The sequence below is a fragment of the Manis pentadactyla genome, chromosome 15, assembly GCF_030020395.1.
Source record: "Manis pentadactyla isolate mManPen7 chromosome 15, mManPen7.hap1, whole genome shotgun sequence".
Classification (NCBI taxonomy): Eukaryota; Metazoa; Chordata; class Mammalia; order Pholidota; family Manidae; genus Manis; species Manis pentadactyla.
This window is the reverse complement of record NC_080033.1, coordinates 840204-853048: the sequence shown is the minus strand read 5'-3', so window position 1 is coordinate 853048 and position 12845 is coordinate 840204. Positions and strand designations below refer to the sequence as shown.

The window sequence follows — 12845 nt, the reverse complement described above, 5'->3', positions numbered from 1 at the left end:
CCAGCCTCATTGGGTTGCCTGGAGTGGGTACACAGAATGTACTCAGTGTGTGTCAGCTGTTAAGATGTTGATTTTGCCCTGGGCAAACAAGAATGGGCAACCCCCTGTCAGGATTTGCCTGAGGCTAGGCAGAGTAGGAGACCTCTCCCAGCATCCCATAGGAATGGGAGAGTTGGAGGGAAGCCCCTGGGAGACTCCAGCTCCCACTCAGATTCGGTGGCCTGCCTCAGTGTCCCTCCTATTAATCCTGTTGCTTTAACCTGCCAAAGCCAACTGTGGCAGATCCTTGTACCCCCAGACAGCTCTCAGAAGCAGGTCTCGGGAGAGGAAATCTGACTGGCCAGCTTGGGCAAGGAGTCCACATCTAGGCCAATCGTCTGGCCGGGGCAGGAGCTCCTAGTCCCTGCGGCCATCCAGGCTGTCAGCAAATAGCCACAGAGCACCTGCCAGGAGCGAGACACTGTTCCTGGCATGGAGGACACAGCCTTGAACAAGCCAGACCCTGGCTTCATGGGGCTCCTGTTCTAATGGGTGACGGGGTGCTCATTTCCTATCGCTGCTGTGACAAATGACTGCAAAATTAGTGGCTTAAGTAAAACAACACAAATGTACTCTTTAAAAGCTCTGGAGGTCTGGGCCTTACTGATCTAAAATCAAGGTGTGGGCAGGGCTGCCTTCCTTTCTGGGGGCTCAGATCTATTTCTGGCCTTTTCCAGCTTCTAAAGGGCACCCCCACCCCTTGGCCCATGGCCCCTTCCTGCGGTTTCAAAGCCAGCCACGATCACCTGAGTCCTCCTCACGTGCACCACTCCGACTACTCCTGGGGCACATCTCCGATGCCGACCCTCCTGCTTCCCTTTGACTGTAGGACTGATTCCCACCCATTCAACACCAATAGCAATGGTGTATTTTTTCCCTCCATACATGTATAACTGATGCCGGGATTCTTGTTCACAAAGCCGAAGAATGAGCTTCACAAACACTCAAGGTAGGAGAGCCAGGGAGAGGCTTTTATTTAGAAATAAAGTGAGAGGACAGAGCTCCTGGTTCACGCCAGGACAGTCTAGGGGTTTTATTGGCAGTTGAGGATTTTTGAGAACAAGAAAAAAGGCTTAGAGATGTGGACTTGTTAAGCGGTCTTTGAATGTTTAGAATTAACTTAACACAAGCAACTTCCTGCTCTGATGATTTCTCCCTGAGATGCCAGCATCTTGGTCTGGGGGGCATATGAAACAAGGCCGCCTGCCCAGCCCCAAGGGTGGGCTGAGATATTGTTTGCTAAAGAATAAGTTAAGAATTTCTAACTTCTTAACTTCTTGGGTATTAAAATGCAATCTTATCTTTAAGGTGGAATCTTTCTTGCCTTTTACTATGTTGTTTATGCCTGGGCTTACTTGCTAAATTAGTTGCCCAGTCTGCAAAATCAGCTCAACAGATCTGGAGGAGGAAAGACAGCACATAGGCCTGGGCCTTTAGCATGCTGAAGTGAATCTTAACACATGATTACAAATGATTAGCATAATAAAAATGTGCTATTCTTCTTTATCTGGAGAACATGAACTGATCTTACTGAAGAATGACTCTAGAGCTTAATGTTTAACACAAGAGTTTTAGTAAGGGGTTGCCTTGCATGTAGTTACATTGCTCTGACTGCAAATATCCTGCCTTGCTTTTTCCGGAGGCCCTCACCCTACTCTGACTACACCCACAGTCCCTATCTCATAACTAACAATATTATACCCAGCAGTAATAGTAGTATAACTTCATTCGGGTACCTGGACCCGATTCCAATGTGTGTAAGCATATGGGAGGGGGTCTTCCAACACGTACTGAAACCAAACAATTATTAAACACCAGCAGGGTGTCTGAGAACTCAATTCTCATGCTATCTGCCAGGAGACAGCACCAGGCCCACCAGGTTAAGGGCTCCGTCCTACAAAACTGCCCTCCACCCCCCACTCAAGACACCGGTCGCAAGCCCCAGGCAGTTAGTTCCCTGTGACTCTGACCTACAGGCTACAGACTAGAGGTTCCCACGACCTCCCCCTTAGGTCTGATTAATTTGCTAGAACGGCTCACAGAGCTCAGGAAAACATATTCACCAGTTTAATAAAGGAGACAAGTTAACAGCCAGATGAAGAGAGAGACACACAGGCCAAGGTCCCAAATACAGGAGCTTCTATCCTTGTGGAGCTTGGGGCCCAGCTCGGTGGCACATGGAGGTGGTCTGGTTCCCCAAGCACGGAAGCTCTCCCCGACCAAGAAGCAGGATGCGACAGGGCAGAGCAGGTAAAGGAGAGAAGACAGAGAAGCTCTTCTCGGATTTTGTGAGGCTTCATGGCATAGTCACGATTGACTAAATTATTGGCCATTGGCTGATTCAGCCTCCAGCCCCCACCCTTGGGTGGGGTCCGAAAGTCAGTAACATGACAAAACACCCATGTCACATTGAAGACTGCAGTGTTTTTAAGACTTCAGGAGCTGTAGCTGAAGACCAAGTATACTTGGGAAATATGTGTCTGGTCATATGAGTGACCAGATAGATATTTCTTATAACTCATTATATCACAAGGATCCTTGTAATTACATTGGGCCCCCCAAAATAAGCCATGACAGTCTCCCCATCTCAAGATAATTAATCATATTTGCAAAGCCCCTTTTGCCCTGTGAGGTGACATCTTCAGAGGTCCAGAGAGTTGTACCTGGACATCTCTGAGGACTATTACTCTGCCTGCTGCAACCAGAGATAGAAAATAAGTGAATAATCAAGAAACATCTGTTGGATGTGCTGAGGAAGCTAAGCCAGGCTGGACAGGAAATGAGGCGAAGGGGTGCCGCAGTCTCCCCAGAGGAGGGGCCATCTCACCAAGTTGTTTTTTCTCCCAGCCTTACTGAGGTATGATTGACAGGGAAGCACAAAAAGAGATTGTATATATTCCAGTTGAGTGATTTTTTTAGGGTGTACAACGTGATTTCTATACATACAATGGTGAAATGGTTACCCCAGTCAAGTTACTTAATACCCATCACCTTGCAGTTACCTTTTTGTGTGTGTGCTGAGAATACTTAAGATCTGCTCTCTTCGCTCAATAAAATGGGGGTGGGGGGGAAATTCCAGCATATCTGAAAGCAAAGATAACAAAAAGCCCCCAAAGCTGTCTACTACCACATAGTTCATGTCTTGCCCACACTACTGTCCACCAAGAATTGGCAGGGGGCCTCAAGTTCCCCACCCCCACCGCCACCCCATTTGCGGTCACAGTCCAGCAGCAGAGTAAGATGCTACAGAGTCACTACCTGTCTTCTCCGTTCTGTACCGCCTTCCCGGTGACCCCCCATCGTTATGTGTGCTACTTATAATGCCCCTTAATCCCTTCTCCCTCCCTTCCCACTCGCCCTCTCCACTCCTCCCCTTTGGTAACCACTAGTCCCTCTTGGAGTCGATGAGTCTGCTGCTATTTTGTTCCTTCAGTTTTGCTTTGTTGTTATACTCCACAAAGTAGTGAAATCATTTGATACTTGTCTTTCTCCACCTGGCTTATTTTACTGAGCATAATACCCTCTAGCTCCAACCATGTTGTTGCAAATGAATTTCCTTCTTTTTTGAGGCTGAATGATATTCCAGTGTGTGCGCATGTGTGTGTGTGTGTGTGCCTGTGTGTGTGTGTGTGTGCGCGCACACCACATTTTCTCGATCCATTCATCTGTCTGCAGACACTTGGGCTGCTTCCCTATCTTGGCTACTGTGAATAATGCCAGTGAACCCATGACTGCAGATAACTCTTCAGAGACTGAATTCACTTTAGGTAAATATCCAGGAGGGAATTGCTGAATGATGGTTTTATTTTTTGTGTTTGAGGACCCTCCGTGTCATTTGCCATAGTCTGTAACAATTTGTTATCTGTCTTTTTGATAACAGCCATTCTCACAGCTGTGAGGTGACACCTCACTGTGGTTCTGATTTACATTTCCCTGACGATTAGCCATTGCAGTGCATCTCTAAGGACCATGAGGATCTGATTAGGGCAGAAAAGTAGTATAGCAGCAGAGCATCACAGGTGGCGGGCATAGCATGTGCAAAGGCCTACTGGAAACCTCCTTGGGGACCTCTAGTGGGTTACATGGTGGCCCTGAAAAATGCATGACCACATCTTCACCCCTGGATCCTACAAATGTGACCTTCTTTGGAAAAAGAGATGTCATTTTTTTTCTGCGGATGTACTTAAGGATCTCAAGATCAGATCATCTTGGGTTATCTGAGCGGGCCCTGCATCTAACGACAAGTATTCTTAAGACAGAAGAGAAGACAGTGAGAAGAAGAGAATGCCACGCAAAGACGGACACTAAGACAGAACTCAATTTCTAGTCCCCCCACTCCCACACCCTTCCCCAGAGATGGGAGGTGGGAGGTGAGCAAATTTGGCTGACATTCTGCATTTCAAAGCCTAAAATCGCATGATTGGTCTTTCTGACCTGACCAGCCCAGTCCTGAGTCACCTCATTAGCATAAATTCAAGTGTGGTCAGGGGCCCCCTCTGAATAACAAAGACACCCTTATCCCTTTTCAGGGAAATCCTAAGGACTAAGAGGTGTCTCCCTGGATGCGGAGGGACAAAGGCCGGCGGAGTTCTCTTACACAGCGATAAAGAAGAAGGAAAGAGGCCAAGATCCCTTTGCCATCCATTTAACAAATACTGATTGAGCATCTGCTAAGGGCCAGGCACAGCTCAAGGTGCTGGGTAAACAGACGCCCACCGCAGTCCTTCTGGAGCTGGCATCCCAGTGGGGATAACTGATGAGAAGATAAGTAACTTGCAATGGTGTATCAGAGGTTATAAGTGACAAGGGAGAAAGCAAAGCAGGAATGAGTGGGAGCTGGGAGGGGTGCAATTTGTAAAAAAGTGGCCGGGAAGGCTTTACCTTGTGTGTTTGAGCAAAGACCTGAATGAGATGGGGTGGGCCATGTGGGTTTCTAGGGGAAGGGCATTCCAAGCTGAGGAACAGCCAGTGCAGAGGCCCTGGGGCAGCAGTGTGCCTGCCTCAGGCACATGGAGGAGGCCAGTGTGACTGGACTGGAGAGGGGCGGGAGTGAGGGCATACAGGGGACAGGGCCAGATCCTGTAGGACCATGTGGGACACAGTGAGGACTTGGACTTTTAAGCTGAGTATGGCAGGAGCCAGGGGAGGGTTTGGAGAAGAGGAGAAACTTGTTTTGACTTAGGTCTTTAAAGATTCTGGCTGACGGCACATGGGGAACAGCCTGTGGTGGGGTGAGGGTTCAACCAAGGTGCTAGGTGAGCAGGTGGCAGTGATATTCAAGTGGGAGATGGTGGCAGGCCCAGGTAATGGCAGCGTGCATGGTGAGAAGTAGTCGGATTCTGGATGCATTTGGATGGTCAGCCAACAAGTTTGCTGACTGACTGGACTGTCAGGGGGCAGTGAGAGCCAGAGATCACAAGTCCATTCCAAAGCTTTGGGCTGGAGCACCCAGAGGGATGGAGCTGCCGCACACCTTCATGCGGAAGGAGGGAGGGTTTCCCGAGATAAAGATGAAGGGTTCAGGGTGAGATCCCTTTGCCATCAATTTAACATATACTTTACCTGTTCAATTGGCTCAAGCTGGAGACAGATCCATTTGGAGCCCCAGCTGCCCATCCACTGTGTCCCACCGGGGATGGGGATGGTAATCAACCCAACCTCAGCCCTCCCGGGGCTTGAGTCCAGCTGAGGCGCCCCTGGTGGCGTGATCCTCCACCTTTCACCACCAGGTGGCGCCTCTTGGGTCAGCCAGATCCACCGCCAGCTGTCTCCCCAAAAAATTTCCTTTCACTTTCGCTCTCTGGCTGTCACCCGGCCTGCCCCTTCCACACCCAGCTGGGGCAAGCCTTGTGCGTGTGGAGAAATGGGCAACGGGTCCCCAAGGGGCGGGGCCGGGATCCCCCTTCTAGGACTGAGGGAGGAGGGATGGGGGTCGGGTTCCTGGGTCCCTGGCCTGGGGAGGGTTCCGGGGACCGGACGTCGGGGTTCTTGGAAGGGGAGATGAAGAGTTTTCACTGTAACTGGGGCTCACGCAGGAAGCCCGAGTGAGTAGGAGGCGGAAACTTAGCCACATCCAGGGGCCGAGGGAGGGGCGCGGAGGTGAAGGGGCGGGCGAGGGAGGGGCTGGGGTGTGGGGATCCGAGACTCAGTCTTCTGTCCCTTCCAAGATCCGGCCACAGGCATGAGGGGTCTCAGTCCGAGATGACAGTGCTGGCGCCAGCCTGGAGCCCAACTGTGCGTATACCTGGGGCACAAGGTGGAGGAAAGGTAGAGAAGTGTGGTGATGGGCAGAGCGGAGAGGGGAGATGGGCGGGTGGGAGAGGAGGACAGGGTGGGAAGGGGTGGACAGGGGTGGACAGGGATGGGGGCGACGGGCAGGGGTGAGCGGAACCTGAGAGGGATGGGCGGAGTTGGAAAGTTGGAGAGAATGGGAGAGAGGAGCTGAACACTAGGCAGAATGGAACAAGAGGCAGAGAGAAAAATAGGGAGAAAAGATCAGAGAAGGGCACCCTAGAACCAGACAGAGGAGGGGCGGGACCTGGAAGAGGGCCTGTCCTGGGAAAGGGGCGGGGGTGCGGAGAGCCCAGGTGAGGGGGCGGAGCCAATGCCGGGCTGCCCCGCCCCGCCCGCAGACCTCCCTGTTCCTGCTCCTGTTGCTGAGCCCCGGCCTCCGCGGGACCCCCGACTGCTCCTTCACCCACAGCCCCATCTCCTCCACCTTCACAGGCACCATCCGCAAACTGGTGAGGGCCCGGTGCCAGCCGCTCCCGCGCTCCTTTCTGAGGCTGACGTTCTGTCTGATTGCCCGGTGTTTAGGTCCCCCTCTCTCTGGGTCCCTGTCCGCCTCCCCTCTCCCCGGTTCTCTCTAGTTCTGTTTCCTCCTGTCTTCATCAGGGCCTGACCCCCTGACCCTGTTTTCTCCCGCAGGCTGACTACCTGCTTAAAGATTACCCAGTCACTGTGGCCTCCAACCTGCAGGACGTGAGTCACCGAGGGGTTTGGGGTGGAGGTGGGGAAAGAGACTCCAGGTGCAGCGCCCTTCAGGGGACCAGGCTAGTTTGCTGACAAAGCCTCCGCCTCCCCTGGGATCCAGGAGACCCAGCCCTCAGCCCCTTTCTCCCAGCCCCATGAGCCCCAGCCCGCAGCCCCGCTGCCCACAGGACCCAGAGCTGGAGCTGTCTCTCCCCAGGACGAGCTCTGCAGGCCGATCTGGCACCTTGTCTTGGCCCAGCGCTGGATGGGACGCCTCAAGACTGTGGCTGGGTCCCAGATTCAGGACCTACTAGAGGCTGTCAACACCGAGATACTCTTTGTCACCTTATGTGCCTTCCAGGTCAGCCCTGAACTTGGGGCGCAAGTGAGGGAAGCCAGATGCTTTCCTAGGGATTGTAAGCAAAGCTCTGCCAGGCCTTATTGGAGCTTTTTTTTGACCATAGCAATCCAAGGGAGGTGGATCTGGAAGCCCAGTCCCACTGGGGACCCCATTGCTGGGAATCACTGCTCTGGGCACACTGGTGAGGGGTCTGGGCCCTATGCGGCAATTCTGGATTTGTTTTCCAGGCCCTGTTGCAGGGCCTTGCTGGGCAGGGGAGGCCCTTGGCCTGAGGAGATGCCCCGGCTATGCGATGGTGACATCTCCCTCCCCTGCCTCCAGCCCCTCCCCAGCTGTCTCCGCTTCGTCCAGACCAACATCTCCCACCTCCTGCAGGACACCTCGGAGCAGCTGATGGCCTTGAAGCCCTGGATCACCCGCAGGAATTTCTCCCAGTGCCTGGAGCTGCAGTGTCAGCCGGGTAAAGGCTCCCAGTGACCCCAGCCCGCCACCTCACCCCACCCCTGCAGCCCGTCACCCTTCCTGCTCAGGCCAGCCCAGACCCCCACCCTGCTCCCATTGGCTGTGTGACTTTGGGCATGTTCCCCCAAGCTCATTTCCTTTTCTGGGCCTCAGTTTACCCATCTCTGAGAAGGGAACCATGAGGCAGCCCCTGCTGATAAGAAGTAGAATGGAGCCCCATGTTTAAGTATAAATTTCCTAGTAGCCAAGTTTTAAAAAGTGAATGCTTTTTCTCAGGAATGTTAATGTTTGTTATTTTTTAGCAAGTTATTGGTTGTTTTAGCTTTAAAATGTTTATTTTGGAATAATTGTAGATTCAAAGGAAAGTGCAAAGAAACGTACAGGGAGTTCCAGGACACCCTTCACCCAACGCGCCCAGGGTTACATTTTGCTTGTCAAAGCATTACTTATGGCACAATATCCAAGCCAGGAAATTACCATGGGTACCATCCTCAGAGTTTGTTCAGATCTTACCAGATACACATGCATACGTGCGTGTGCGTGTGCGTGTGTGTGTGTGTGTCTATTTGTTTCCTAGGATTACTGTAACAAACACCACAAACTGGGTGATTTAAACAGAAGTGTATTGTCTCACACTTCCTGAGGCCAGAAGTCTGAAATCAAGGTGTCAGCAGGATCAGCTCCTCAGGGCTGAGAGGGAGGCTCTCTTTGGTCTCTCTCCTTGACTTGTCAATGGCCGCTTCTTGTTGCTTCTCTCTATGCATATCTGTGTCCGTATTTCCCCTGTTTATGATGACACCAGTCGTATTGATGAGGGCCTACCATAGTGCCCGCATTTTAACGTAATTATCATTTTAAAGATCATGTCTCCAGATCAGGTTACCTTCTGTGGTTCTGGGGGGTCAGGACTTCAACCTATGCATTTTGAGGTACACAATTCAATCCATAATTGAACTGTGTGTATAGTTTTATTACATGTGTAGCTTATAAATTGCCACCCAATAAAGATACTTAATTTGACTTCCTCCTAACAACTCCCATCCCTAACTCCCGGCAGCCACTAGTCTATTCTCTGTAATGATGTTATTGAATGCAGTTTCAATACTTTTATAATTATTTTCATAAGGAATCATTTAAATCACAAATTTTGTTTAATACTGTATCTCCAAAATAGTACCATTGCAACACGTAGTCAATATTTTTAAAAACTACTTAATGAGGTCTTTCGCATCCCTTTTTCCCTACTAAGAAGCCAGTGTGGTTTTTACACTGACAGCACATTTCAGTTCAGACGTCACTGCATGTCACATGTCTGATAGCCCCATGAGTCAATAGCTCCTGTGTGGGACAGGCCACCACTAAGTTTTCCAAATGAAATAACTTCATTAGAATACAGCGAGAGGCTATACTCTGCAAACTCAACTTTTTCAGTTTATTAAGGTTTTCTCTGTGACCCAGGAAATAATGACTTTTGTAACTGAACGTTGTCTAGGAAAAGAATTGATTATTTTTCAGATAGCATCAGAGCAAATCTAATATATTCTGTCACCCTTATTGTCATATTATTTAGTGTCTCTCTGTCCTTGGTATATTTGTCTACTAAAACCATTAAGTCCTGAGGAAGATAATTTGAAAACCTCCAGTCTAAAATTATACCTTTCTTAATTTCTCCCTGCATTCCCATTGTGTCATTTATGTTTAGCTTCATTTGTCACCTGAATTTATGTTTATGACTATTCATTCAACTACCTTTTATTAACTATCTCCTCGGTGCCTCGTACTGGGTGCACAACACAGAAGACCAAGTCCTTAGACATGTGGGGCTGACATGTCAGTTGGGGAGACGAGAAGCATGTAAACAAGGCAGGAAAATGTCTGTGTAACAGGCCCTATGCAGGCAAATTAAACGGTGATGGAACTGGTCTGAGGTGGTTGGCCTGGAAGAAGGGAACAGCCAGCACAAAGGCCCTGAGGCAGAAACCTGCCTGTTTAAACAGCAGTGAGGAGACCCCTATGGCTGAAGCCAATCAAGGGAGCAAGGGGGAGAAAGTTGGGGGTGGGGGTTCAGAGGGAACGAGGGGGGCCAGGATGTGTGGGGCCTGTGGGCCGTCATATTGACTTACTATCTATCCACTCATTCAGATATTTAATTTATGTAAATTAAACTATTGTAATGTTATTAAATGAGCCTTGTAGGCTTTGTCCTCAGAACCTAGTAGGTTCTGACAAGACCAAGACCGATAAGGTTCTTCTTGCCCACATGAAACTCCAGAAGAGAGGTGCAGGGGAGAAGAATGAACAAGCTGATACATAAGCACCAGAAACGTGTCCAATTACAACATAAAATGTTGCCAGGTAGTGCTCTAAACACTTAACTACACATCAAGTCATTTGATTTTTGTTTAACCCTATGAGGTAGGTAATGATTATGCTATGGTGATTATACCCATTTTATAGACAAGGAGACTGAGGCACAAGGGAGCGACCCGCCTAGGGTCACAGCCAGCGTCAGGCAAGCCTGCCTGCCTTTCCTTGGCCCAGCCCTTCTCCCAGTCACCCAGCGTCCTGTCTCTGCAGACTCCACCACCCTGCTGCCCCCAAGGAGTCCTGGAGCCTTGGAGGCCACCACCCTGCCGACCCTTCAGGTCCCCCTCCTCCTCCTGTTCCTGCTGCTGCCTGGGGCCCTCCTGCTCTCGGCTGCTGCCTGGTGCCTGCACTGGCGACGGAGGCGGCAGAGGATGTCCCACCCCGGGGAACAGGTGAGCCAGCAGGGTGGGGCTGCGGGGGTGGCTGCACTTGCCCAGCATTGCTTATCTCCTGGGTGCGTAGGGGCCCCACAGCTCCAGTCCTTAGGACATGCTGCTCCTGGAGCCTGGCTTGTCTTGGGAAGTCCTTCACTAACAGGAGGCCCCTGGGTTTTGTGTATTGTGGGGTGGCGGGGAGCCATGGGAGGGCTGGGAGCAGGGGAAGGGCAGGTCAGCTCTGGATGCTGGAAGACCCCTCTGGGCCCACGACTGGGACAGACTGAAAGAGAGACTGGAGGCCACAGAGGAGGCTGCATGAGGGTCCAGGGAGAGGACAAGGCCTGAGCCAGGGCTGGGACTAGGACTATAAGGACAGAAGAGGACTGGTCAAGAATGGGGGAGCAGGGCTGGAGACTGACTGGCTTGGGGCAAGAGGTCGCACAGACCACCCCGGGTCTGGTCCAGTGAGGAACCTGGAGGAGGGAGCCAGGGAAAGCCTGAGGGCCCAGCGAGGACTTGCAGGCAGGGGGGCCCCGGGGGAGATGTTTGGATGCAGGAGTCTGCAGGTCAGGAGCTAGTGGCCTAGAGCAGGCAGAGGGGACCTTTGTGCAAAGCCCTCCAGGTGTGAAAAAGCTCAGGGTGCTCAGTAACTTCAGCCGGTCTGGAGCAAGTGTGGATGAGGGGTTGAAAAATGCTGAATTAAAATCTAGGCCTCAAACACCAGGTAAGAGAGCTGTGCCTCCAATGCCTAGGCTGCACGGACGGAGCTGTGGGAGATGTGTAATGCTGGAGAAAACCTGTGACTAGGTGTGGGAGTGGGAGGCAGGTGGGCCAGGAGGGAGAGAGGAGGCCCCAGAGGGATCTAAGGAGAGACATTTTACAGTGATTGTGATCGTTCACACATACAGTGCCTCAGTGACACAGACCCTGTGGTGGAGCTTTCTACTTATTAACTCACTTAGGTGCCATTATTATCCCCATGTCACAGAGGCCGAAACCAATGCATAGAGAGGTAATAATTCACCACAAGCCACACAGCTTGTGAGTGACAGAGCCAAGATTTGATTCTGCTTTCTGGTTTGGCATCCATGCCTTTCACTCTTCTTCCTCAGTTTCCTTAAACATACAAAAGATTCTATAGTAGTCCTTCTACAACAGAGTTGTCTACCATAGGGGTTAAGTGATGTGACACCCACAAGGCCTTTAGAACACCTCTGTCTAATAGAACACAAGTCACATATGTTACTTTAAACTTTCTAGTAGCTCCATTTTTTTTAAGAAACAAGTAACTTTAAAAATATATTTCATTTCACTCTGTGTATCCAAAATGTCATCTCAACACGTAATCAGCATTTTAAAAGGTGGCTGATAAGACATTTTACATTCTCTTTTTCATACCAAGTCTATAGAATCCAGCATGTATGCTACACTAGACAGCACATCTCGATTCAGAAGCTCAATTTTTGTCAGAATAGTTTGTCTGTATTTATTTAGAGGCCTTGTTTCTGTCTACCATGTTTTCTCCCAGTAACCACACTATGAAGTTTAAATTAGGTAAAATTAAAAACACAGCTTCACTATTACACTGACCACATTAGGGGCACTCAATATTCACAGGAGGCCTGTATCGAGGCTGTAGTGGTATTAGCACAGATCTAAACATTTCCGTCGTTGCAGAGCTCTTGCGGACAGCCAGTGATGCCCTTAACGCATAGAGTGCTGGCTGTGAACGGAATTGTTTTCAGCAGTGAGTCCATGCAGAGCCCTGAGCTTGGTGCTTTGCTGTCCTCTGTCCATGTCTCCTCAAACAGCCCAGTGAGACAGAAATATCTGTCATCCCATTTTACAGAGGACGACACTGAGGCCCAGAGGGAGGAGTCACCTGCCACAGGACACACAGCCGGGATTTGGAGGAAGTCAGCTAGAGACTGGTCCCTTCCTTAGTCCTGCTGTGCCCCTCACTCTCTCCTCTGGATGGAGGCAAGGCCAGCAACCAGCACCAGCCCCACTTGCCCCCCTCTGTACAAATCCCTTGTCCTCAGGAAATTGTATATAAATCACTTTTCTACCAGCTCTGGCCAGGCCTGTCTGTGAATGGGGCAGTGTGGGTTTGAGTTTCGGTGTTCCAGTTAATATAATGTTTCATCCAATACCTGTTTTCTGAGGCCTCCTGGGGCCCACGGCCCGTGCAGAGCAATTTTGGACCCAGATGTGAATCAGAGGCAGCCCAGCGCCCCTGATCTATGGGTAAGACGAAAGACCAGAGG

General features: G+C 50.6%; 1 protein-coding gene across 14 annotated transcripts; it reads left to right on the top strand.

Moving 5' to 3' along the window:
- Positions 1–4240: 4240 nt before the first annotated feature.
- Positions 4241–12651, top strand: FLT3LG (fms related receptor tyrosine kinase 3 ligand). 14 transcript variants are annotated; one of them, XM_057492735.1, is made up of 9 exons: positions 4241–5563; positions 6207–6306; positions 6672–6782; positions 6967–7021; positions 7170–7372; positions 7476–7553; positions 7694–7832; positions 10412–10593; positions 12428–12651. In XM_057492735.1, the coding sequence occupies exons 1-9, from the start codon at positions 5496–5498 to the stop codon at positions 12632–12634; spliced, it is 1143 nt and encodes a 380-aa protein (XP_057348718.1). In that variant the 5' UTR covers positions 4241–5495; the 3' UTR covers positions 12635–12651. The 14 variants fall into 14 exon arrangements, with proteins under 14 accessions (XP_057348718.1, XP_057348721.1, XP_057348716.1 ...); XM_057492738.1 differs by having other exon boundaries at positions 4605–5563; positions 6207–6273; XM_057492733.1 differs by lacking the exon at positions 4241–5563 and adding an exon at positions 5643–6083.
- Positions 12652–12845: the final 194 nt, after the last annotated feature.